At 41.9% G+C, this 27,440-nt stretch overlaps 1 protein-coding gene across 1 annotated transcript in view; it reads right to left on the bottom strand.

Annotated features, from left to right (window-relative positions):
- Positions 1-12,305, bottom strand: part of LOC121991519 (probable NOT transcription complex subunit VIP2) — a 91,166-nt gene extending 78,861 nt beyond the window's left edge. The window contains exon 1 of the mRNA XM_042545513.1: positions 12,083-12,305. Within this exon, the coding sequence (XP_042401447.1) occupies positions 12,083-12,100 (18 nt within the window). The 5' untranslated portion in view covers positions 12,101-12,305. The remainder of the gene's footprint in view (positions 1-12,082) is intronic.
- Positions 12,306-27,440: the final 15,135 nt, after the last annotated feature.

Genomic DNA, 27,440 nt, shown 5'->3' with positions numbered 1-27,440 from the left:
GCTACTCGTCTGGCATCATATCGACAACGGATGAGACAAAACTATAACAAAAGAGTCATCCCCAGATTTTTCCAAGTAGGAGACTTGGTATAGAAGCGAATTAAACCTGTAGGAGATGTCAGTAAGTTGACACCACAATGGGGAGGACCTTACAAAGTGATAGAAAAACTCACATCAGGTTCATATTATCTCCAAGATACTGAAGGAAGAATTTTAGAACGTCCTTGGAGTGCAAATCACTTGCAGCCTTATCGAACCTAACTACATCATACTATTCAAGAATGTGTCTGGAGGAACAAATCACAATTATTTGAAGTCCTCGGTGACTGAGGACAAGTATACCTACAGTTTATGTACTCTACTCTTTTAATAAAAGCCAAGCGAGACAAATATCGCCACGGAAATAAGTATGGTTCGTACAGATTGATAAATATCAAGAGGACTTTCATTATCTATTTCGAGCAATCTACAGGGGAGAACCCTAAAGGCCTATGCAGCTCCCATCAAGAACCTAGAAACTTTAAAAACTATCACAAGGTCAGTACAAACATCATATTTTTACATAGTATATAGTCGATCGGGAAATTCCATGAAGTAACTCGGACGGGTCTTCATGGGAGGAACCGGAGACTCTAAACCATCACAGAACATAAGTCGATCAGGAAATCCCATGAAGTAACTCGGACGGGTCTTCATGGGAGGAACCGAAGACTCTAAACCATCACAGAACATAAGTCGATCGAGAAATCCCATGAAGTAACTCGGACGAGTCTTCATGGGAGGAACTGAAGACTCTAAACCATCACAGAACATAAGTCGATCGGGAAATCCCATGAAGTAACTCGGACGGGTCTTCATGGGAGGAACTGGAGACTCTAAACCATCACAGAACATAAGTCGATCGGGAAATCCCATGAAGTAACTCGGACGGGTCTTCATGGGAGGAACCGGAGACTCTAAACCATCATAGAACATAAGTCGATCGGGAAATCCCATGAAGTAACTCGGACGAGTCTTCATGGGAGGAACCGAAGACTCTAAACCATCACAGAACATAAGTCAATCGGGAAATCCCATGAAGTAACTCGGACGGGTCTTCATGGGAGGAACCAGAGACTCTAAACCATCACAGAACATAAGTCGATCAGGAAATCCTATGAAGTAACTTGGACGGGTCTTTATGGGAGGAATCAGAGACTCTAAACCATCATAGAACATAAGTCGATCGGGAAATCCCATGAAGTAACTCGGACGGGTCTTCATGGGAGGAACCGGAGACTCTAAACCATCACAAAACATAAGTCGATTGGGAAATCCCATGAAGTAACTCGGACGGGTCTTCATGGGAGGAACCGGAGACTCTAAACCATCACAGAACATAAGTCGATCGGGAAATCTCATGAAGTAGCTCAGATGGGTCTTCATGGGAGGAACCGGAGACTCTAAACCATCACAAAACACAATTGATCGAAAAATCTCATAATTTCAAAGCCTAATCGACCGGGGTTATACGGACATGAAGTCTGGATTCAAAAGGGGATTCTATGCATATGATACGTTATTCATTTGAAAGCCCATCCGTCTGGAAGTATTTACTTAAAATTCGCCTGGAGTAGTATATTCAGCTCGGAACTCAGGATTTTTATACAGATTCCTTATCTAAGATCACTTGGGATTATTTATTCTTTTGGGGATATGAAGCACACTGGATGTCATTTGCGGGAGGATTCATCAAGACAAGGCTTAACTTCAAAAGATGAGCAAGGAGTTCTAGAATAAAGCTTATATTTAATGTTCAGGAGCATTTCAAGAGAGACATTCTCAAATCAGCACAATGGAGAAACAGGTAAGTATTAAAATTTTCTTATACAGCATGATCGCTTGATTGCCAAACTTTGGTTATACTTCTTTATGAGTTCTGCATTTACAAGCCTTTTTCTGAATAATCTCTTTAAACATCTAGAAAGGGACCTTTTATATCTGCGGGTAATTCTTCGTTAAGCCTACGACGATTTATGAAAGAAAGGGGGGGTTCCTTGGGTAAATAGCCACCCTCTCGTAACTATTGAAGAACTCCCGATATAGAATGATTTAAAGCACCTACTATCCTACGAACGAATTCTCGGGCAAAGGCTGAAGACTTTAAATAAGCCTGACGCCACTCTTCTCACCGATTCTTCTCTTGCTCCTTATAGCTTTGGAAATCAGCCTGCAGTTTTGTGTGTTGATCTTTCAAAGCATCCTTTTCTGATTTGAGCTGTTCCAATTCCTTCTGGAGTAGTGACAATTCAACATCTTGAGCTTTCCTTTGTTCTTGTTCCTGTAGGATAGTGAAATCATGAGAGGCTAGGTCTTGAGCTTGGTCATAAAGACAGGCATTATGAAGCTTCTCTACTTTCTCTAAAAGGAGACTTTTATGAGAAACGTCTGAGAGAGCTTTCTCTTTTAAAGCAATCTTTAGTCGAAGACCAGAATGTAGCCGATCCACCTGTAATTCTAAAGTTCTTCTGGCGAGCTCTTTATCTTTCAATAATTGCTGGCACTCCTCCAATTCTTGTTTCAAGGTCCCCAATTGTTGATCCTGTAGGGTCACTTTCTCTTGCAACTGAGCCATATCGCTGTTAGAAGAAGGTGAAGTAGCCTTCAACGTCTCCAGTTGAGCTTTTAATTTATTTTTCTCATGGTCCTTAGCTGTAAGTAGCTGGTCGATATGTAGACTTGAGGCAAGAAACTAAACAAAAGGATGATGTAAGTTAAAGATGAAAGTACAGAATTGATAACATATAACTAGAAATGCTTACAGCCACTGCCTGACGACTATGGCGATCAGCTCAATGTGGAAGACTAAGGCCTCTTAGTTGTTCGTAACTTTGCAGCCAAGATTCGGCTAATAGACCTTGTAGTTGCAGAGTACCATAGCTAGGTGGATTAGAGGGTTGTCCCAATTGAGAAGGTAAACCCGCAGCCTGTTTAAATAAAGGATGAGGAGGGGAGGAAGAAGGAGGCGAAGAAGAAGAAGAGGCAATAGAAGGGAAAGGAATAGTAGAAACAAGAGAAGCAGAGGAAGAACTAGATGGAATAGAAGGTGACAGTGTAGGAGGAGCTGATGCAGTTGTGGGAACACTAACAGTCGAGGGAATGACACCGGGAGAAGATCTCCGGCAAGATGTCCATTTTGCTCGAGGCCTAGAAGCCAAGGGAGGCAAGGCCAATGCCAAAGATGCAGAGGATACAGAAGGGATAACGGCCGTCTCAGAAGCAGAAGCAGAGGGAGCTGAAATAATAGAAGAAGAAGGGATAAGTAGACCGGGTCTCATCATCTTAAGAGCAGGATTAGAGATAATATGGGTTGGAGTTTTCGGTGCCTTACCTCTCTCGAGAGAAAGGGGCGCTGGGACAAGAGGAGCTTGCACAAAAGTACCAAAGAAATCGCCAAAGGGAGAATCCTCAGTAAGATTTGGCTTTTTAACTAAAGCAACAAAAGGCTCTTTTTCTTCCTCTTCCATGGCTGCAACCGCCTCTGCTCGTCGTTCTTCCTCAGGTAGTAAACCCAAGGTGGAAAAATTAGGATCCGATCGGCGGTCGCGTAACCATTCTTCTCCAAGATTATTTACAAAAGACTTAGTCATGGCAGGATTCTTGTACATAAGGGCTGGTAGAAGAACATCAGCTGAAACACAGGAATTGAACACCATTATAAAAGAGATGTATTAATTAGTAAATATGGATTGAGATATTTTTACATACCAAAGGATCCCTCCAAAGGGGTGTCAATCTTGCTTATTCCGAAAGGAAACATTAAACCTTCCACAATTAGATGCGGCAAGCTGAATTTTGCTCCCCTCAGTTTAGGTAGGGCAGAAGCAACAGAGGGATCGTCAAGAAGATCATGGGTGCTAGGAAGTGGAGGCAAGTCATGTATCAATTGGATAGGAAACGGAGGAGGAGAAGGGAGACGCATATAGAAAAATTTGTGATACCATTCCCCTTGAGGAGGAATGCGGTTGAACAAAATAGACTTGGGACGAGATTGAAATTTAAAAACACCCACATCCACTCGACGAGGAATAAAGAAGTGATGAAAAAGACGTGGAGACAAGGGGAAATCTAACAGTTTAGATACCCCAATAAAACCCATAAGAATGAAAAAGGATTGAGGGACAAACTGGTTGAGTGAGATATTAAAATAACGGCTGACATTACAGAAAAAGGGGTGAAGAGGAAAGCGAAAACCTTGTAGGACCTGGTCTCGGAAGATAGATATACACCCTAAAGGAGGTAGATGCGAACCCTCATGAGGAGCAGGACGGATTATATAAGAAGGAAAACCATAGGTCGCCTGCAAGTCCACTTCTTCTGTATCTATAAGGTTGGAAACACACGAGAGAAACCATGCGGGAGGAGAAGCTGCCATAGAGCGACGGTAAAATGAAACAGGAATCAAGGAAGAGGGCGAGAGATGGAGGAAAGCGGAAGAAAACCTCGTAAACCCTTGTTTTTTCTTCTGGCCTTGTGCTAAAACCCCCAAACAGAAACAACAGAAGGAAAAAGGTGAATAAAAGGTACTTAGAATTCCAATCGTCAGAAATGAGTAATAATATTAAAGAATAAAATCAAGAGAAAGAGGTAAAGTTAAGTAATCTACCTCGAAAAATGTGTGAAGTTTCCCTAGAGGTAATTCTTAAGAGAGCCTGACAAGTACAGAGAAAAATTAGTCCAGTAATCATAAGTTTAGGGTATGAGTATAATAAAATAAAAGTTGAGCACCAGATATTAGTTAACAGATGAGACTTGGTTAAAGGATACCGGATGAGGTCCGTAGATATGAATCGGGCGGTTCTGATAGATCGGCCGAGACAAAGATCCCCCAAATGTATCGACCAAAAGCTTATCATAATGAGTCAAATAATATACACTATGAGACTCGATTAATACGTAAAAAGGACATATGAAGACATAAGGGTAAACCGATCAAGTAAAATAAATTGACCGATATTAGGGACATCATGATAGAACTGTGTCAAAATAGGCGAGACATAACTACGCTATGAAATATCGGGCGATATTTATCAATCTTGATATATATCGTCCGGTCATAAGGAAACGATCTAAGACGTGACAACTTGTTGGGAAAGGTTGTATGGTGACAAACCGAGCAACATTGGACACATTTATATAAAACATATAACTACCATGAGAAAGAGTAAAATTAACAACAAAAAAGAGAATAATCAGCGTTACGTGAGATCGTCATTACATAGTTTTTGCCCTCCTCTTTATAAGAATTTGAATTTAAGTCAAAGTCAGCTTAGGGTACAGATCAGGGGGTTTATTCTCAATGAGTCTGCGTCAATTTAAGAAATTAGGAGGAGGGTTACGAGATAAGTAGCTCTCCTCTTTTAATTGCTGAATCGCCCCTTGAGCTCCCGCAGTAAAAGCTGATAAGATGGACTTCACGATCGGCCTATTGAATTCAGGAGACTCGATCATGGCAATGGCCCGCTCCCTGTACCGAACATCTTCGTTATCCTTGTAAACCACCAAAGCCATTTGGGAAGTCTTCAATTCAGTTTCTTTGGCAGAAACTTCGGTCTTAACTAAGTTAAGGGAGGTGTTCAAGGAAGTTATTTCATCTTCCTTCAGCTGCAGGGCTTTGAGTTTTTCAGTCAATTCTGTCTCATAGTTATCCTTTAGTTCGCCAAGTTTGGAAGTCAATTATTGGTTAAGGTCCGTAACCGATTTAAATTGTGCTTGAAGACTTTCAATTTGTGTTTCGAGTTGTTTCTTGGCAGCAGCAGAAAACGCAGCAGAAGATAACTCAGCAACCTCTTGTCTTAGCTTATCATTTTCAGATCTCAACCGCTTGTTTTCAGTGTATAAGTTGTGCAGCAGTCGAGAAAAACCCATATTTTCTATCCATCGCTGGAAATATGATAAAAGATCATAAGATAATTGTTGAGAAATAAAGAGTAGACGTTAATAGATATACCCGATTCTCCTTATGGGAGAAACGGTCGATTGCTTCAGGAGTATTGAGTTCTTCAAATATAGGGCAAACTTTATCTCAATCACCGGCGAAGGAACCTCCTAGAAGTATGGGAAGAACAGGAATAGTAGAAGAACCAGTAGAAAAGGAGGAAGTAGGAATATATGGAGGAACAAAGACTAAATAAGAAGAAGGTGAGGAAGGTAAAGACCCAGAAGTCGGAATAGATAGGGGAAAAGTGAAAGATACATCACCAGAAGCACTAGCATTAGAGAAGGGTGAGGTAGGAAAACTAAGGGAAGGATAGAGTTCTGCCAACGTCGGCTCATCAGAAGGAAGGTCAGCCGAAGCAAAACCTTCTGAAACTAGCTCTTCAGCAGGGAGGATGAGCCTCCTTTTTGACGGAGGAGCTCTGGTAAGTTTGCGCCCTGGGCGTTTACCCTTAGAAAGCTTAGTTATCGATTTACCAGAGTTATCGGGAGACGTGAGCTCAATGAGAGGAAGAGGGGCAGACGAGGAGACAGCAGCAGCCGTTGGTGAAATAACAGCGGGTAAAGAACTGGCAAGGATCTCCGTAGAAGGACCTTCAGAAGCCTCAATAGCTTCAAGAACCCCTAAAGAACTGGGTGCCTCTGCTAAAGGAGCCGGCTCCTCGATTGAAGGAGGAAGAACAATAGCAGCCAGAAGTTTGGCTTCTTTGGCGCGAATGACATCCTCTTCCAGACGTAGTTCTTCGTCAATCAAAGCATCATAGAAGCTATCCACTACATAGAAAAGAAAAAATAGTTTAGTTAGTTAAAAATAAGAGGAAAGAAATAAAGCGTTACCTAAAGGAACTCGAGTATCAGGTCTGGCGGGACTCAAGCCAAATAGGTATAGGAGATCGACTCTTAGCCACTTGAGAATAGAAAGTCGATGACATAACAATTTCTCACAATAAATAGGGAAGGAAGGATGAAGATGAAACTCCTTGACATCGGGCAAGGGGGGCAAGAAAGATTTCCAAGCATGAGACCAAGGAATGGGTCCTGGAAACTTTAAGAAGAAAAAATGGGATTTCCAGGCTTTGAGAGACGAGGGCATATCCTCAAAAAGAACCATTTTAGTTCATGAATGAAACAAGAAAACACCCGGTTCTGAACATTTGGGATAAGAAAACATAAAGAAATTTTGAGGAGTAGGAGGAATATCCCGCAAACGAAACAGCATGTAAGTACCGCATAGGTAACGAAATGCGTTGGGGGCAAACTGTTGCAAAGGAATATCAAAATACTGGCTTATTTCAATCAAGAAAGGAGGAATGGGGAACCTTAAGCCTCCTATCAACTGATCCCTGAAAAAGGTTATGTAATTAACAGGAGGACGATGAGGACGATCATCCGGTGTGGGGATTATGATGCTATACTCTCGGGGAATTTCATACTGACGACGGATAGCTAGCCTCGCATTTTTATCAAAGGAAGAAGACATATGGACATACCAAGGAGCAATTGCTTCCTCAGCCATGGACAAAAGTATAGGCTAGTGAAACAATAGATTACTTACTAAAGGCAAGAAAGGAGATCGCCGAGAAACGGTGAGCACGGGGTTTAGTTGAAGACTGCGACAAGAAAAGAACTCTAGAGAAAAGAAAAGAAGGAACAAAGTTTAAAAGGAGACGAAGGGTTTAGGGTTTGAAGCGCACACAACCATCGTTAGATCAAAATATTTTTATCTCAGCAGACGCTGAGAATCACAAGAGAAAGGCGATAGGCCCACGTGACGTGGCAGTTAGAAAAAGTATGTGTCATACCATCATAAAAACATTTATATCGGATGTGATGGGTCGGATCACGCTGGGGTTGGTAGCGCCTCGGGGTACGTTTCTGACATTCTCTCACCCAAAGAAGAGCCAATCACCAGCTAGGAAGCTTCAAAAGAAGACGTAATTAACTGGACATGATAAAGTGAAAAGGGCTGATTTTTTTTGACTAAGTCCAAGCTAAGGACAAAAACATTTAAGGATGGAGATTTAGGCGAATAACAGATTTTGAATTAACGTCCTTATAAAATGCAAACTAATATTGATCAAAATAATTTTATATTAGCCGATATAACTTTTGTTATGCCAGGTAAGTATAATATTGATTTCAATCAATAAAACAATGTTGGTTGGCATAATATTAGCCATGATATAGAAGTATTCCAACAGTTAAGATAGCCTCAGTTATGATAAATGACACGAAGGATACGCAGAGAGGTAATGAATACAACATCACATTTATTCTTATAAAGTACAGAAGGACTCAATAGAATCATTTAATTCAATACAAGAGTTTGTTTTTACACTTAGAATTTGATCAAGTACATAACATCACATTTTCCCTCAGAACAGTAAGCTTCAGATAGATAACAAAGTTTACAAACACAAGCTCTTGAAACGCTTAGAAAATTTCAGTCCCACTGGATTCAAACTTACCATTGAGCAGAGATGGAAACATTTTACCTCGCCCAGGCTTGTCAAGGCTCATAAGTAGCAATATTTAGCCTGGGACGAAGAAAGTAACAAAGCAAAAAAACTCAAGGGCAAGGGGAGGGAGAAGGATCTATTTAGATCATGATGGAAAAGTAAATGTAAGAGCCACTTCCCCTCTCAAGCCCTAGAGCTCTGCAAGTGAAGCAACCAAGCTTAGCCCAGGGGTAACATGTGCTGTGCCCTTCACACAGCACCCGTGGGTCATTTGGCTGCCCCTCTACGAGTAGCAAAAATCTCTATGAAGTTTCTTGAGTCCTTCAGAGCATCGACATCTTTGGATGGAAAGTCTGAATTGTGAAGTTTCATCTCTTAAGACAATCCCTTGAACCCTAGAGGTAGTCAGAGCAAAAATCCCAATAAACTCATATATAGATCTCACCTTGTCCGACAAAAGTCGACCCCAAAAAGGAGGATCCGAGACCATAACCTTAGCAATAGCAGGCGGCAAGGAATGAAAAGAACTGAGATGGGTGACGGATGAAGAGAAGGTTGTAACCCTATTTAAAGGATCAAAAGGCTCACAGGATCACTATACTTGGTTTAGTGAGACAGTTGTACACAAAATCTGTGAGGTCATTTCAATATCTGGTGCAGAGTCACGGGTAGGAAAAGACAAAACTAGACTTAGGTCTAGTCAGTCGTCTACACCTCCTTTGACTAGACTTGAAGGGAAGGCTAGTGATATGGGTTAGGTTTTGTGGGTCCCCGATAAGGAAAGGAAAGGAGGTAATAAAACCAAGGAGACAGGCTGATATCGGCCGGGATGTACCTCAAAGGAGGTATGCTAATCCCGGCCGGAATATGCCTCAAAGGAGATAGGCTAATATCGGCCGGGACATACCCCAATAAGAGGTAAGTGTATATCGACTGAAATATGCTTCCCAGGAGGAAGATCTATATACCTCAAAGGAGGTAGGCTAATATCGGCCGGGACATAAGAAGTAAGTCTATATCGACCGAAATATACTTCCCATGAGGAAGATCTATATACCTCAAAGGAGATAGGCTAATATCGGCCGGGACATACCTCAATAAGAGGTAAGTCTATATTGACCGAAATATGCTTCCCAGGAGGAAGATCTATATACCTCAAAGGAGGTAGGCCAATATCGGCCGGAACATACCTCAATAAGAGGTAAGGCTATATCGACCGAAATATACTTCCCATGAGGAAGATCTATATACCTCAAAGGAGATAGGCTGATATCGGCCGAGACATACCTCAATAAGAGGTAAGTCTATATCGACCGAAATATGCTTCCCAGGAGGAAGATCTATATACCTCAAAGGAGGTAGGCTAATATCGGTCGGGACATAAGAAGTAAGTCTATATCGACCGAAATATACTTCCCATGAGGAAGATCTATATACCTTAAAGGAGATAGGCTAATATCGACCGGGACATACCTCAATAAGAGGTAAGTCTATATTGACCGAAATATGCTTCCCAGGAGGAAGATCTATATACCTCAAAGGAAGTAGGCCAATATCGGCCGGGACATACCTCAATAAGAGGTAAGGCTATATCGACCAAAATATACTTCCCATGAGGAAGATCTATATACCTTAAAGGAGATAGGATAATATCGGCCGGGACATACCTCAATAAGAGGTAAGTCTATATCGACCGAAATATGCTTTCCAGGAGGAAGATCTATATACCTCAAAGGAGGTAGGCTAATATCGACCGGGACATAAGAAGTAAGTCTATATCGACCGAAATATACTTCCCATGAGGAAGATCTATATACTTCAAAGGAGATAGGCTAATATCGGCCGGGACATACCTCAATAAGAGGTAAGTCTATATTAACCGAAATATGCTTCCCAGGAGGAAGATCTATATACCTCAAAGGAGGTAGGCCAATATCGGCTGGGACATACCTCAATAAGAGGTAAGGCTATATCGACCGAAATATGCTTCCCAGGAGGAAGACCCACATATCTCAAAGGAAGTAGGCTAATATCGGCCGGAACATACCTCAATAAGAGATAAGTCTATATCGACCGAAATATGCTTCCCAGGAGGAAGATCTACATACCTCAAAGGAGGTAGGCTAATATCGGCCTGGACATAAGAAGTAAGTCTATATCGACCGAAATATGCTTCCCAGGAGGAAGATCTATATATATCAAAGGAGGCAGGCTAATATCGACCGAGAGATACTTTTGAAGCATGTAGAATAGTATCGATCGTGACACGTCCTAAGGTTAATATCAGCCAGGTCGACCAACACCTTGGAAAAATACCTGATAAAATATGGCCTATTGTTAGGTAGGATAGATAACATAAAATGGCGCGGACAGAAGTCTCATGAGGAAGAATAGAGATAAATATTTCAAATAGGCTAATTAATGATAATGTCTGCAATATGTGATCACATGACAGGTGTTATATATCTCAGCGGGAAATGTACTTTTAGATTATTTTACAGGTGCTAAACGACAAAGGAGGTACATCTGGGGTACAAGAAAGATTCCTTAAAAGTCATTTATTACAAGTACGCAACTGACGTCATCTCATAACAAAGTCTAACAAATCGGGGTCCACTTTATGACGACGGAGGTTATATGAAGTGGTATAAAAGGGGGAATCCTCTCCGTTGGCTAGGTAAGTTCACATCATTGCATACATTCATAACCCTAATTTCCAGCAACTGTTCATCTTCTTCTTCCTTCTTCCACACCGAGAGAGATCACTGACTTGAGCGTCGGAGGGCCTAGCCAGGGATTCCCACCCCGGTCTTAGGTCACTGACGATAGTGTTGGTTGGTCTCTTGTGCGCAGGAAGTCTTGGAAGCTTCGGATCTGGGTTTCTTCTCTTTAGATTTGGATTTCTTTTTCGTCATCGGGTTTTCGTGCGAGGAGGACTTTCGGTGACTCTATTTCTCCCGATCCGCTTTGGGTTTCTCGGATCGGTATTCTGCGGGCATTATTCTTCATCAGCGTGGTGGGTTTCCTTCTTCCGGATCTCCGTCGTGTCCAGCTTCTCAGACAGGATCAACACCCTAGTACGATGTTTATGAAATCTATCTGGTAATCATGAATAATACCAAGGAGAATCCAGTGATCATGAAAAATAGTTTTAAGTAAAATAAATTAATTCCATCAACGAGAGAAAATATCCCAAATAATCCTCACAAAATGTCTAGATAAAGCCTTTTGCAACTAAGTGTATTTTCTACTGATCAATGTTGTCAACCACAATTATATTTAACAATAAAAACTATAGTTGTTAAATCATACAATTCAAAATTCTCGGGGGCACTACTCAGTTCATAGGCACAAGATCCAGTTCTGTTAACAAGAGTATTACATGTCAACTGAAAATGAGATGCAATTAAAAAAAAATATCAAGTAGTATTTCATCAACTTGAAAATATCAGCAGTTATCTCATAAAATTGATTGGTCTAAAAGGAAAACTATGATTTTGTCTCACAAATTTTCCATAGAAAATATATGGAAAGGAGAGAATTAGAAAAACCTGAACATCGAGCATATAGGTTATACAGTCCTATGTCATGCGAATGAGACTAGAAAATGCAATTAATAAACTGAAAATCAGAAAAGCAAGAGTTACATTTAGAAGCCAAGACATTATAACTTTGCCACGTGCTCAAGAAAGACTCAATTCCAGATGCAGTGATCCTTCATTATGCCAGCCAATAAATAAAAACTCTTCGCACGTCCGATTGGCAGTTCTGACTATACCCCGAGCTCAAAAAATAAAGCGCACTTTAGATATTAAGTTAGCAAATCATATGAAGTGGCTACACTGGTAGCAGCTAGAAGAATAAATGATGCTAGTCATACTATAAATACTAAAGACTTGTTTAAAGTACTACTAAAAAATTTCTTAGAAATAAAGATTATAATGCAATGTTTTTATCTTCAAAGGAGAAAGTGTAACCATAAGATGTAAGTGATTGGCTTCATAGCCCAATTACAACCTAACCAAAAGTGATTCCTTCTTCCTTTTTTTCCCCCCACGAAGAATAAATTAAGCGAGTCAGAAAGACAAGATTTTATCTGGAAACATTCCCAAAGTAAAGCAGGCATGCATTTGTATTAATTTAAGATGGCAATCTATGGCAAGCCCAAAGACAACTAACAAATAAAGGTTTTATCCTATACTCATGCATTATCACACTCCATGAGTCTAACCTCTGGCCTTTATACTCATGAAGCCAACATCACTAATGAACAAGATATCAAATATAAAAATGTCTCTAAAACTTCCAGCATACCAAGATAAAACCCTGACGAAGGGTAAGGTAGTCAGCCCGTACGACCGACTTCCAAACTGACGAAAGAAACAAGTCTGCATAATGTGATGTGACGATATTAATAAAGGAAACAAGTAAGATACATTCCTAGGCTCTATAAGATCATTTAGGCAAAGAGCATTTACACCTATCATCCATAAACTGGAGTTAGGTGTTACCTTTGATAAGGAGTCTTATGTTGCTAGAGATTCTTGTATTCTTTTCCTAGTGTATTAAAAGTTCATACAAAATTTTGGATTTAAGGAACTTACCACCCAAATGACAAAGCTATTTCTGCTCCAAGAATTTGACGAGTGGAACTTCATAAAGCTTGACTGCCTTCTCATTGTCAATGCCTGCATCAACACTCTTATTAAATGTTTCATTTGCTTGACAGAGCACTAGAAGAAAGATACTTTCTTTGGAGAACAAAATGGCTTAAACTAGAGATGATTAATCACCTTTAATCGCTGATTTAGTTTTCCTATAGGCAAGTAGTAATTAGGCAAGCAACCTACTAAATAAATCACATTCATTCTACTTTACTGCAGGGGTGAAAAACTCACACTGCCTTATATCCTAATTCAATAATCAAAAGTAAAATAGTTCATCTAAGAACTCTAACCTGAGGATTCATGCGCATATCCAAAGGTCCATCACCTTGCACACTAAATCCCCTTGTAGAGTCATCCACCTGTTAAATAGCTTACCAACTTATTAGATTCAAAGTAAGTTCTTTTCGGAAATTCATCAAACATGAGAAGTGCAACTGAACAATAACCTGCATGGATGAGATTCCAAGGTCCATCAAGATGTCATTCACCCCAACATCAAGCAGGTTCTCATCAACGCCGCCAAGCACCGACTTGATGTACTTGAAGTTTCTGACATGAGTGTAAGCTTTCAACTTGCTGCTGCGCGAATCCACGACCAAGATCTTCTCTATCCGAGCCCGAGGCTGGTCATGGATTGAAGCATCCATATCCATTCCCACGAACAACTCCAACTCTGAATGGGCATCTACGATCTGCGGCAAAGAACGGCACGAAGCGAATCAGGGATGATGGGAGTGCTAAGGAAAAAGGTCAGAACTTGAGCGAAGAGCTTGGGAGGGAGAAGGACGAATGGACAACGACGGAGTGCCCGGCAGCGCCGAGGGTACAGTTAACGAAGGAGCGGAGGCGGAGGGAACGGAATGCGTCGAGCACCTCGTCGAGCATGACGGGGACGTGGTCCCGGACGGGGTCTGCGTAGCGACAGTAGAGGGCGCGGTCGAACTTCGTCCCGGAGCGCGATTAGCAGCAAGAGAGATTAGCAGGACGCGATTAGCAGCAAGAGAAATGGGACGACCATCCTTTTGCCGGTCATAGTGAAGGGAAGGAGGAGCGAGCGACCTCGGATGGGGATCTGAGAGATGAGATCCCCATCTCTCAGATCAACGACGAGCTCCTCGTGGATGCATGTGGCTTCCCGGTGGGAGCGGCCGGGAAGTGAGGGCGAGAGGTGGAAGGACTGCCCCCATCCCCACTCGTAGATGTCTATGACGAGGTTGTAGAAGGTGTCGACGAAGGCAAGGACGCTATCATCATCGGGCGCGGCGGCAATGCCCTTCTTGGAGCGGAGAAAGAAGGACAAGTACTGCTTGTACTTGTCCTGCACCTTATCCCGCATGATCGATCCCATCTTAAGGTTCACTGCCCGCTTGCCTTTCACTTCCGCCGAGCCCATTACCCACACGAACCAGTAAACCGCGACAGCACCGACGACGGCCGCCGTCCACATCACCGTCGAGAGATCCATTGCTCGTCTTTCAAATGGTAACTCCTAAAAGGAGGATGCGGAGGATTAGGGTTTCAATTTATGGTGGGCGAGGAGAAGTCCAAAAGAAAGCGCGCTAAGAAAGTCCGCAAGAATTTTGGTTCATAGACACTAGTTTTAAAAACCGTGGTTAAAATCGGTATCTATTAATGAAAAAAGGCGCTCATAGACATCGGCTAAAAAAATCGATGTCTATGAGCGAAAATATGCGCTCATAGACACCGATTTTTGGAAAAACCGGTGTAAAATACTCAAAGACATCGGTTTTTGCTTAAAACTGTTGTTGTTCCACCGATGTCTATGAGGGTTTTTCTTGTAGTGGTTGTTGGGAGCACAATTGTCTTCCTTATATTGTATGTGGATGATATACTACTCATTGGGAAAGACATCCCTTTGCTGCAGTCTGTCAAGACTTGGCTAAGGACTTGTTTCTCAATGAAGGACTTAGGTGAAGCATCCCGCATTTTAGGCATACAGATCTATAGAGATAGATCTAAGAGATTGCTTGGCCTAAGTTAGAGTACATACATTGACAAGGTACTACTTCGGTTTGCCATGCAGAACTCTAAGAAGGGATTTCTACGATGTCACATGGTGTGAGTCTTTCGAAGACTCAAGGTCCCTCTTCTAGAGAGGAGAGAGACCGTATGGATCATATCTCTTATGCTTCAGTCATAGGATCTATCATGTACGCCATGCTATGTACTCGTCCTGATGTCTCATATGCTTTGAGCATGACGAGCAGATACCAGTCAGATCCAGGTGAAAGTCACTGGATAGCAGTCAAGAATATTCTTAAGTACTTGAGAAGGACTAAAGAATATTTCTTGATATATGGAGGCGATGACGAGCTAGCAGTAAAGGGTTACAGTGATGCTAGCTTCCAAACTGATCAGGATGATTATCAATTGCAGTCGGGGTTCGTGTTTTGCATAAATAGTGGTGCTATGAGCTGGAAGAGTACGAAGCAGGACACAGTCGCTGATTCTACAACAGAGGTCGAGTATATTGCTGCATCAGAAGCAGCAAAGGAGGTAATTTGGATCTGTAAGTTCATTACTAAGCTTGGGGTGGTTCCTAGCATAGCTGATCCCATAGAGATCTATTGTGACAACAATGGAGCAATAACACAGGCTAAGGAACCTCGCTCACACCTGTAACGACCAAACTTTCCCTATTTCAAGTTCTAAAAGTCCTTAAAAATATTTAGAAATGCTTTTAAAATATTCTAGAGATTTTTAGAAATTTTTAGAGTATTTTTATGCAATTTTTGGAAGTCGTTTGATATTTTTACGAAACGAAAGAAGTTTTGACAAAAAATGACCAAGTCGAGGTTTGAACCAAAAACCTCGGGTTAAGCAGAAGTTCGCTTAACCAACAGACCAGCCGCGGGTTTCTTAGTAAAACTCGAACCAAATAGTATTTAAGTTATAATTGGAACCAAATTAGACCTAGTTAAAAAGGGATTAAGTTTTCCCTTTCTCGCCGAAAACCTACCTGCCCTTTCCTTCTCCTCATGCGTGCGTCAACGCTTCTGGGTTCGGACGGAAACGCAGCAAGGGTAGGGCATTCCGGTGGCCGGCGAGCACTCTTCTACGAGAGGTCATCACACCATCGAGCTCCTCTCGTCAAGAAGAGACGCGGACACAAAGGAAACGCCGAGGTTTCAAGCTCCACCGAAACCCTAGAAGCCTCCTTCCTCCTTCGGTTGTAAGTCCAAGCAAACCGCGGTAAGTTGCTTCTCACCTGCAGTAGGATAGCTCCGAATCTCTTTGTTCTTCTCCTTGTTCCGAAGCACACATGAACCCTAGAATAGTTTCCTCACCGTGAACCCTAGGTTCAGTTAGCATGTGACTTGATGAGCACGTTCGGGTTGTATGGAAGCTAGCAGATTTTTCGAATAAGTTTTGTATAGGTTTCAAGTTTAAACAGATCTTAGTTTTGAAAGGCTATGTGTAGCGTTGTTGGTTCTTTGTTTCCTTGCCGTGGCATTGAACATGAAGAAGAATTATTATTTTTAGTTTTCGTATGAGACAGTTCTATGTTTTTAAGTTGCTTGTGCCCTTAACCAGATTTAAGTTTAGGGCAGATTTAATGAGCATTTCAGAGCAGCTTTAGTTTGTTTCATTGCTACCAGTCGAGCATGTGCAGCCTTCGGTTTCTATTAGCTGAACACCAGTAGCTTCCATTTGCTATTAGATATGCATGCAGGTTTCCTAAATTTCACACGTTATTAGTTGGGCACGAACATCCCTCAATCCAAGTACATAGTGTTAGCTTTCTTGCTATATAATAAACATGTTTAGCCTGTTTAATAACATTGCAAATTTAGTTTATATGGATATACATGGGCAGATCTTTTAGTTTCCATTTACTATTGATTCTTGTTTCTTTTCCTTTACTGTTTACAAGCATGAACAATTTTCTTATTCCTTTGATGTTTAGTTTTTTTTCTTCACTCTGCTATTAGTTTGAGCACGAGTAACTCCAGTTTAGTTCCCTTAAGCAGAGGCAGATCCATTTTACATTGTAGCTTAGTTTTCCTTGCTAATACCATGCACCTGATTAGTTTTAAGTTGGTATTTTAGCCTTGGATTTCCATGTTTCTAAACATAAACAACCTTTGTTAATTAAGCATGCGACTCGTATTTTTACTTGCTATTAGATGAGTAGGAGTAGCCTTGAATCTTGGCAGAATTTTATGTGATCCATTAAACCTTTTGAGGATTATGAGTGTCTATAAGCAAGAAAGGACCAAGGTCTAGAGAAAAAAAGATAACAAGTAAATTAAAGTAAGAGGCTAGTACCCGACTTCCGAGGTTGTCGTTAAACAAATTCAGGTGACCAATTCCGAGGTCTTGGCCCTGGTAAGACCAAGGTCTTTATCCTCATAGGACTGGAGGCTCGCTACCTCAGTCTCTATTAGAGAGCACGCATAAGATGGTACTAAGCCTTGGCCCAAGTAAGAAAAAGAAGAAGAAAGTTAAGTATTAATTTCAAGTATAAGGCTATAAGTAAATGAAACAAGTATCACCTATGTTTAGAACCAGTAAAGTTTAGCTCTTATAATGCTAAGCATACAGTATTAGTTTTCATTTGCTTTCCTTATGAGTTTATTGAGCATGATTAGTCTTATTTCTAGATGATTCCATCTTTATTCTTGTATAGCATGAGTAGCTTTACATGTTAGCATTTCAGTTAATTTGATTTATTGCTAATAGATAAGCATGAGTAGTTTTCTTCTTAAGCATTCAGTTTTAGCATGTTTCTTTTTGTTATATACATGCTTATCGAGTTTTTGTGAGTTAGATAGCGCTTACTAAGCAATTTTGCTTATAGTTTGCATTTCCTCCTACTGCAGATAAAGGTAAAGGGAAGCTATAGTCAGAAGGAAGGCGACAAGGAGATGTGTGGTGAATGTGCGATGCCAGGAATATGGAAGCCTTGGGACTAGAAAGGAGTTTCTTTTCCTTTTGCTATGTCAGAAGTATTCGGGATAGTATATGTTATCTTGATGTTATTAGGACATAGTAGGTGAATTGTGATCTTGTGTGATGATTTATGGTATATTTCTCTTTTATTTTGGATTATTTACTGCGTGAGTTGTTTGATATATATTCCAGCCGCCTGTGGCTGATGGTATTATTTTGCATGTATTGTGGATTTTGTCACCGGTACAGGGGAGACTCTGCCGAAATTTTTCGGTAGGAATTCCTCTGGGGCCGTGATAAATCTATGTGTTTCTAATAATAGCATAAGTGACACTAGTAAGTAGAGTATTATATAAGTAACGATCGCCCTTAGAGAGTAGTAGTAAGAAGGGTGGTCGTTACAGTTGGTATCAGAGCAGTTCCCATTCTCCAGTATCACACACACATCAGCATCAGCCTTGCCGTCTTCAAGTAAGAAAGTATTTAAGTTCTTTCTTTATTGCTTTCCTTTATTATTATTCGCAGTAGAAAGTAATTGCTTATATGCGCTTTAGTAAGATAGAAGTTTTGTGTTTTCTTATTCATACACATGTTTGTTTAGAAAAGATAGAGAAGATATCAAGCCTTTTTCTTTTGCATAATTAGATGGCAAGAAGAGGGCATCCCCGTACTGCCCATACTGAGGAACCAGCTCGAGAGAACGAAGTTCCCAGAGCAACTGAGCCCAATCTTTCTGAAGTTGTGGCTCAACTCCAGAAAAAAGTAGCAGAGCAGCAACAACAAGTGATTGCCAATCTGATAATAAATCAGCAATTAGTTCCTCCCCCTCCCCCAGCTGTCACTGCGGAGACTCCAGTGGTAACTGAAGTTCCACCAGTTGCCCTGGGAGTCGTCACAGCACCTCAGAGACCAGAAGCTTACCTCATACAGTGGCTGAAACTGAAACCAGAGAGCTTCTCAGGCACGACTAAGCCCTGGGATGCCCAGGCTTGGTTTAAAACACTGGAGAGCACAATGGAGCTTCTTGACTGGCCAGAAGTCGAGAAGGTCAAGTGCGCCTCTTTCTGCCTGTCAGGAGATGCTCGTATGTGGTGGGAGAGGATAAAGACCAAGAGGGCAGCCGATCAGATGAGCTGGGCCGATTTTCAGTCAGAGTTTTATGAAGAGTTCTTCCACCTACAGATCACCAACAAGCACTATGAGGAATTCATAGAGTTCAAACAAGGTGACCTGTCAGTGGAAGAAGCAGCCAAGAAGTTCAACAGACTAGCTCGTCTCTGCCCAGAGCTAGTAAGTACAGAGAAGGAGCGAGTCAGACTGATGCTCAGAATGCTGAGACCACAAATAACACTGAATGTGAGCAGTGGAGCTCACCGGCCCCAGATTGGTGAAGAGTTGATTAGTAGGGCATTAATTGCTGAGCACTACCTGAACGACATCAAGGCACAACGAGCGCAACACAAGCTAGTGAAGATAGAGGACAAGACAGCGAGGAGCTAGAAATCCCAGTCAAGTAAACAGAACTGGAAAGGCAAGGGTAGTAAAAGAAAGCAGTGGAACTCAGGAAGTAACCAGAAGGGAGGACCAGCAAACAAGCAAACCAAGTTCCCTCCCTGTCCCAAATGTGGGAGAATGCATCCAGGAGCTTGTCTTTTGGGTAAGACTGGATGTTATTCTTGTGGTCAGGAAGGACACATGGCTAAAGAATGTCCTAACAAGCTCAAAGCACCTCAGCCCCAGCCAGTGCAATATGGAGGCCAGCCTGCACAGTTATATCACATGGAAGCAGCGTTAGAGGGACCCTATATCAATCAGGGAAGGTTGGAAGCTCCACCAGTTCCAGCCTTTGATAGTGCCAGAGTATTCTCCCTCACCAAAGAAGAAGCTACTAGTGCCTCCACGGTCGTAACAGGTCAAGTAGTTATTTTTCAGCATTTAGCTACTGTACTATTTGATACTGGGACGACCCATTCTTTTGTATCAGTACCCTTTGCCAGTAAATTACAGGTGCCTACAGAGAGTATGAACTCCAAGTTCCTGACGACCCTACTGTTGGACCCCGTGGTAGTTTTGATGTGATCAACCAAGTTGGTTAGGTCATGCTGTGTTTGATCCCTGTGTCTGAGTGTGCAGGAGCTTAGGAACACAGGAAGTCGAGCGAAAGACGCAGCTAGCGAGAAGGACAGCACGGGAAGGGAGCCGACGGGCTCGGTGCGTCCGAAGGACGAGAGAGCTGCGGAAGAGTACTCCGGTGGGTGTGAAGAGCTTGCGCAGCGTTCGAGGGACGTTAAGCCGGGAAGGAAGGTTGCTCGAGGAGAAGGCCGGGAATTGGGTTCGGGTGAGCCCTATTCTGGTTGGCCGCAATCACCCAAAAGAACGGAGCGTCGGATGCTGGAAAAACCAAGCTGGAAACTGTGCTGCCAGCTTGGAGGTGCCTCCAGCAGGCTTGGAGGTGCCTCCATCATGAAGGCGCCTTCAACCCTGTTGAAGGCGCCTTCAATAGGTCAGATTTGACCTGGAGGCGCCTTGAACCTTGTTGGAGGCGCCTTGGACCCTCGGGATAGACTTTCCAGGAGATATATAAAGGCCCCTGGAGCTACGAATTCAAGAACAACTCAAGCAATCAATCTGTAAGCAATTCCTAAGCAACTAGTGAGCTTCAAAAGTGTAAAAGGCTTCTCCGCCTTCAGAGAAGGAGATTTTTCTTACTGCGCTCTTTTCTACTGTCCTGGATTAACAACCTCCTTGGTTGTAACCAGGTTAAATCCCTGTGTCTTTTCTGTTCCTATTTCTTTTTCTGTTTAATTAATTTAGTTGCTGTTATTTTATTGCTGATTTAAATCCTGAGTTGAAATCCGAGGAGGGTAGTTTTTATTTTTATTTTCAGCAATTCACCCCCCTCTTGCCGGTCTCTGCTGCGCCTACAATTGGTATCAGAGCCTGATCGCCTCAGAAGGACTAACCGCCAACTGAAGCACTATGATCAAGATGATGGCCGGAGCGAACATCCATCCCCCGAAGTTCGACGGAGACTTCGCAATACGGAAGCACAAAATGGAGGTATTTTTTAAAACCGAATTTGACATTCTTTTAATAATGAAATATGGCTATGCAGTTCCAAAAGATAAGGAGGAAAATACCTGGACGAAAAAGGAGCAAGCAAACTTCATCGCCAACGGGAAGGCTGAGTTCCATCTACTCAGCGTTTTGCCGCCTCAGGAGGTAAATCAGATCGGAAGCTACGACTCTGCAAAAGATCTCTGGGAAAAATTCCTGGAGCTCCACGAAGGCACCTCCGAAGCGAAGCTAGCAAAGCGCGACATCCTCCGGAACCAGTTGATGAACCTCCGGATGAACTAAGGCGAGAAGGTAGCGCAGCTCCAAGCAAGGATCAAAGAACTGATCACGCAACTAACTAATCTTGGAGAAGAGGTAACTAACCAAGACTCTATCCGGTACGCGCTCAATGCCTTCCCCAGAACTCCAGAGTGGGCTTCCTTAGTAGATACATATTACATCTCTAAGGATCTCGAGGTAAGTACTTTAGAACAATTATTTTCGACTTTTGAACTTCACGAATCTCGAGTTTCAGAGCCAAATGGAGTAGAGAAGACCAGTCAGAACATAGCTCTAAAGGCAAAAGTAAATGGTTCTGACTCCGAAGCCTCAGTCGACGAATCCGAAGCGGCACTACTGGTAAGGTGCTTCAATAAGTTTTTCAGTACTAACAAATTTAAATCGCAGAGGCATCATCGAAAGAAGAGGACGGTTCATTGCTACAACTGCAACGAAGAGGGGCACATCAAAGATGACTGCCCAAAGCTAAAGAGAAAGGAGAAAGAAAAGGAAAAGTCAAAATACAAGAAACCAGAACCCTCCAAGCACAAGAATATGAAGGCTACTTGGTCAGATTCGTCATCCTCTGAGTCGGACATCGAAGAATTCTCGGGGTTAGCGCTACTGGCGAACCATCAACCGGAAGAAGACTCAAGCTCAGAGATGAGCATTGTTGAAGGGGGAGGAACATCAGAGGAAGAAAGCAGCAGTGAAGGGGGAGCGTCACCAGATCAGGTAAGTAAGGTACGCAATCTAACCCCGTCTCAGTCATTTCGATTTATTAAATCGCTTTCTAAAGATTTATTCGAATTAGAAAAAGAAAATAAAGAATTAAAAATGAAATTAGCAAAAGCATGTCCACTTGAAATGTACGATAGTATAAAATCAGAAAATGATAAATTAAAATTAGAAATTGAAAAATTGAAATCTGCTGCATGCTTAAATCAATTTCCAAACTCAAAATTAAGAATTTATGGAAAATTGAACTGGTACATTAGAAACCATCAGGGTCAACTTAGAAAAGTGCCCAAAATTTATGTACCCCCTAGATTTTTGAATAATCCTGTAGGAAGGAACCTCTATTGGGTTCCAAAATCTGTACTTAATTAATTGTTCAAAAATTAAAAGCTTACAGTGAGAAAATTAAACATTGAAATTCTTTATGGAAGCTTTGTCTAAGGAAGTGGTTGTTGCTCCAATAACCAAGAAGGCTTAGTGCCTCGCCATGACCTGGAAGCTAAAATATTGAAAGAAAATGTTTAATTAACTTTCTGAAAAAGCATTAAACAAGAATTAAATAATGCTATGAAAGTTTATCAAATATTTGTTAAAATAAACAAAAATTCCTTAGAATTTTTTTTAAAAAAATTCTAACTTAATTTTTTGGGTAAGAAATTTTCTTCTGAAAATTCTAAAAGTTCATTCACTTGACTTAGAAATTTTTTTTGGGAACATTCAAAAAGTTTACTTAGGATTTGTTTTTGCCTTAGAATTTTTTTTTAAAACTTAGGATTTTTTCTGTAAAATTCTAAAAAGTTCATTTTTCTTTCTTAGAAATTCTTTTTTCACTTTGAATTTTTTTTCAAAAATTCAATCTTACTTGAAAATATTTTATTTAAGACCCCATTTTTGTTGTAATCAAAGGGGAGAGAAAAGTACAAGTTTAGGGGGAATTAGATAAATTTAAAATTTATTTTATTATTTTTATAAATGTTTAGGGGGAGTCAGATAAATTTAAAATTTCTTTTATTATTTTTATAAATGTTTAGGGGGAGTTAGACAAATTTAAGATTTCCTTTATTTTTATAAAAAGTGTTGCAATTTTACTAATTGCAAAAATTATGTTTAACTTGTTAGTTTAGTAATTTTTCTTTAAAATTACTTTTTATGTCTATTTTAACCCTAACTTGAACTTGGGTTGATGCACATCAAAAAGGGGGAGATTGTTGGACCCCGTGATAGTTTTGATGTGATCAACCAAGTTGGTTAGGTCCTGCTGTGTTTGATCTCTGTGTCTGAGTGTGCAGGAGCTTAGGAACACAGGAAGTCGAGCGGAAGACGCAGCTAGCGAGAAGGACGGCACGGGAAGGGAGCCGACGGGCTCGGTGCGTCCGAAGGACGAGAGAGCTGCGGAAGAGTACTTCGGTGGGCGTGAAGAGCGTGCGCGGCGTTCGAGGGACGTTAAGCCGGGAAGGAAGGTTGCTCGAGGAGAAGGCTGGGAATTGGGTTCAGGTGAGCCCTATTCTGGTTGGCCGCAATCACCCAAAAGAACGAAGCGTCGGAAGCTGGAAAAACCAAGCTGGAAACTGTGCTGCCAGCTTGGAGGCGCCTCCAGCAGGCTTGGAGGCACCTCCATCATGAAGGCGCCTTCAACCCTATTGAAAGCGCCTTCAATAGGTCAGATTTGACCGTTTGCGTTGCGGATAAAGTTTTATCCGCTGACCGAGCTGGAGGCGCCTTGAACCTTGTTGGAGGCGCCTTGGACCCTCGGGATAGACTTTCCAGGAGCTATATAAAGGCCCCTGGAGCTAGGAATTCAAGAACAACTCAAACAATCAATCTGTAAGCAATTCCTAAGCAACTAGTGAGCTTCAAAAGTGTAAAAGGCTTCTCCGCCTTCAGAGAAGGAGATTTTTCTTACTGCGCTCTTTTCTACTGTCCTGGATTAACAACCTCCTTGGTTGTAACCAGGTTAAATCCCTGAGTCTTTCTGTTCCTATTTCTTTTTCTGTTTAATTAATTTAGTTGTTGTTATTTTATTGCTGATTTAAATTCTGAGTTGAAATCCGAGAGTTTTATTTTTATTTTCAGCAATTCACCCCCCTCTTGCCGGTCTCCGCTGCGCCTACACGTACCTTCTGGGGAAGTCATGGAATCCAACTAGTGGCTTCGGGCTGTACCAGTCAGAGTTGCAGACCGAGAGCTATATGTTAACCTGGTAGTCCTCACCATGCAGGATTTCGATATCATTTTGGGTATGGATTTCCTCAGCAAGTATAGTGCTTCAGTAGACTGCCGCAGAAGGAAAGTAATCTTCAATCCAGAGGGTGAACCACCTTTTGAATTCACGAGAATGCCAAGGAAGAAGACCCAGAAACTTCTCTCTTCTCTAGCAGCTCACCAGATGTTAGCTAAAGGGTGTGCTGGTTTTCTTGCATACATAGTAAATGCAGAAGAATAGAAAGGACTCAAGCAGGAGGATGTTCTGGTAGTATGCGAGTATCCAGAAGTATTTCCAGAAGAGCTACCTGGACTGCCTCCCGACAGAGAAGTGGAGTTTGAAATTGAGTTGGTACCTGGTACCGGTCCAATTTCAAAAGCTCCGTATCGCATGTCTCCAGCAGAGCTGAAAGAGTTACAGGAACAACTTCAGGAGCTGCTTGACAAAGGCTTCATCCGCCCTAGTCATTCACCATGGGGAGCTCCTGTGTTGTTCGTCAAGAAGAAAGATGGATCTACGCGGATGTGCATAAATTATAGAGCTCTGAATCAATTGACCATCAAGAACAAGTACCCTCTTCCCAGGATCGATGACTTATTTGATCAGTTGAGAGGGGCAACAGTATTCTCGAAGATAGACCTGCGCTCTGGGTACCATCAGCTGAAGGTGAAAGAAAGAGATATACCCAGAACAGGTTTCAGAACCAGATACGGATACTACAAGTTTGTAGTCATGCCTTTTGGTGTGACTAATGCACCAGTGGTCTTCATGGACTTAATGAACAGAGTGTTCAAAGAATACCTTGACAAATTTATCATCGTATTCATCGACGACATTCTAGTCTATTCCAGAACCCCAGAGGAGCATGACACGCACTTGAGGATAGTACTGCAGACCCTTCAGCAAAAGTAGCTTTATGCTAAATTCTCAAAGTGCGAGTTCTGGTTAAATCAGGTGGCATTTCTAGGTCACATTATTTCTAAAGAAGGTATCCAAGTAGATCCAGCCAAAATAGAAGCGGTCAACAACTGGAGTAGACCCAAGAACGCCAGGGAGATCAAAAGCTTCCTTGGTTTAGCTGGGTACTACAGGAAATTCGTGGAGGACTTTTCCAGGATAGCTTCTCCACTAACCGCCCTCACCAGGAACAACAAGAAGTTTGAATGGTTAGACAAATGTGAGCAGAGTTTCCAAGAGCTGAAGAAGAGACTGACCAGTGCTCCTATTCTGACTGTTCCAGAGAGTGACAAGAGTTTCGACATCTATAGTGATGCTTCCAAGATGGGCCTAGGAGCTGTACTCATGCAAGAAGGAAAAGTTATAGCTTATGCTTCCAGGCAACTCAAGGATTATGAGCAGAACTACCCCACTCATGATCTTGAGCTGGCAGCTGTGGTCTTTGCACTGAAACTCTGGCGACATTACTTGTACGGAGTCGAGTGCAGAATCTTCACAGACCACCAGAGTCTTAAGTACTTCTTCACTCAAAAGGATTTAAACATGAGACAGCGTAGGTGGCTAGAGTTGGTCAAAGACTATGACTGTGAAATCCTCTATCACCCAGGCAAAGCTAACAAAGTGGCAGATGCACTAAGCAAAAAATCCAGTGCATCCCTGATGTCCTTGTCATCATTAGCCCTGCCACTGCAGAAGGAGTTGACAGACTTCGGAATGGAAATTATTTATGGGCAACTCTTTGCATTGACCTTAGAGTCAACCCTGTTTGAGGATATACAGAGAAAGTAAAGTGAAGATCCAGATATCCAAAAGATCAAGCAAGGGATACAAGAAAAGAGAAATTCAGAGTTTCGAGTATCAGATAGTGGAATCCTCTACCAGGGGAACCGCCTTTGTGTCCCTAATGATGAAGAGTTGAGAAAGAAGATTTTAGAAGAAGCCCATAGTACTCCTTACTCCATGCATCCTGGTTCCACCAAGATGTACCAAGACTTGAAACAAAGGTTCTGGTGGTCTGGACTCAAAAGAGACGTTGCTAAGTATGTCAGTACCTGCCTGACATGCCAGAGAGTCAAAGCAGAACACCAGAGACCAGGAGGAATGTTACAACCTCTCCCAATGCCAGAGTGGAAGTGGGAAGACATATCCATGGACTTCATAATAGGTCTTCCAAGAACTACAAATGGATATGATGCAATATGGGTAGTAGTGGACAGATTGACTAAGTCTGCTCATTTTCTAGCCATAAAGGTGTCCCACTCTATAGAGCAGTTAACACAGCTATATGTTAAAGAGGTGATCAGACTTCACGGAGTTCCTAGATCTATCGTTTCTGATAGAGATGGGCGCTTCACCTCTCACTTTTGGGAGTGTGTTCAGAATGCACTAGGCACCAAACTCAAGTTCAGCACAGCCTTCCATCCTCAGACTGATGGACAGACAGAGCGAGTAAATCAGATTTTAGAAGATATGCTCAGAGCTTGTGCGCTAGATTTCAAGGGAAGTTGGTGCAAGTATCTATGCTTAGCTGAGTTTGCCTACAACAATAGCTATCAGGCCACCATCAAGATGGCACCTTATGAGGCGTTGTATGGAAGGAAGTGCAGATCACCCATTTGCTGGCAAGAAGCAGGTGAGAGAAAAGAAATGGAAGTAGAGCTGGGCATTCAGACAGAGCTGATAGATGAGACTACTCAGGCTATCCAGAAAATCAGACAGAGAATTAAGACTGCCCAGAGCAGACAGAAGAGTTATGCTGACACACGCCGTAGGCCACTTGAATTCCAAGTAGGGGATTCAGTCTTTCTCAAGGTTGCTCCTATGAAGGGAGTGATGAGATTTGGCAAGAAGGGCAAATTAAGTCCTCGCTATGTAGGATCTTACCTGATCATAGAGAGGATTGGGAAGGTAGCTTACAAGCTGGACTTACCACAAGACATGTTAGCAATACATAATGTATTTCATGTCTCTATGCTAAAGAAGTGTCTCCATGACCTTAGCCAAGTGATTGAGCCTCAGTCAGTGCAAATTCAGGAGGATCTTAGCTATGAGAGCAGACCTACACGGATAGTGGACAGAGCAGTTAAGAGACTAAGGAATAAAGAAGTACCACTAGTGAAGGTCATCTGGCAGAACTAGAAGCACGAGGAAGTCACTTGGGAGTGTGAGGACAGTATGAGACAGAAATAT

This window comes from Zingiber officinale, chromosome 6B (genome assembly GCF_018446385.1).
Source record: "Zingiber officinale cultivar Zhangliang chromosome 6B, Zo_v1.1, whole genome shotgun sequence".
In the NCBI taxonomy this organism is placed as follows: domain Eukaryota; kingdom Viridiplantae; phylum Streptophyta; class Magnoliopsida; order Zingiberales; family Zingiberaceae; genus Zingiber; species Zingiber officinale.
The sequence above is the reverse complement of the archived record's forward strand: the minus strand, read 5'-3'. Positions and strand labels throughout refer to the sequence as shown.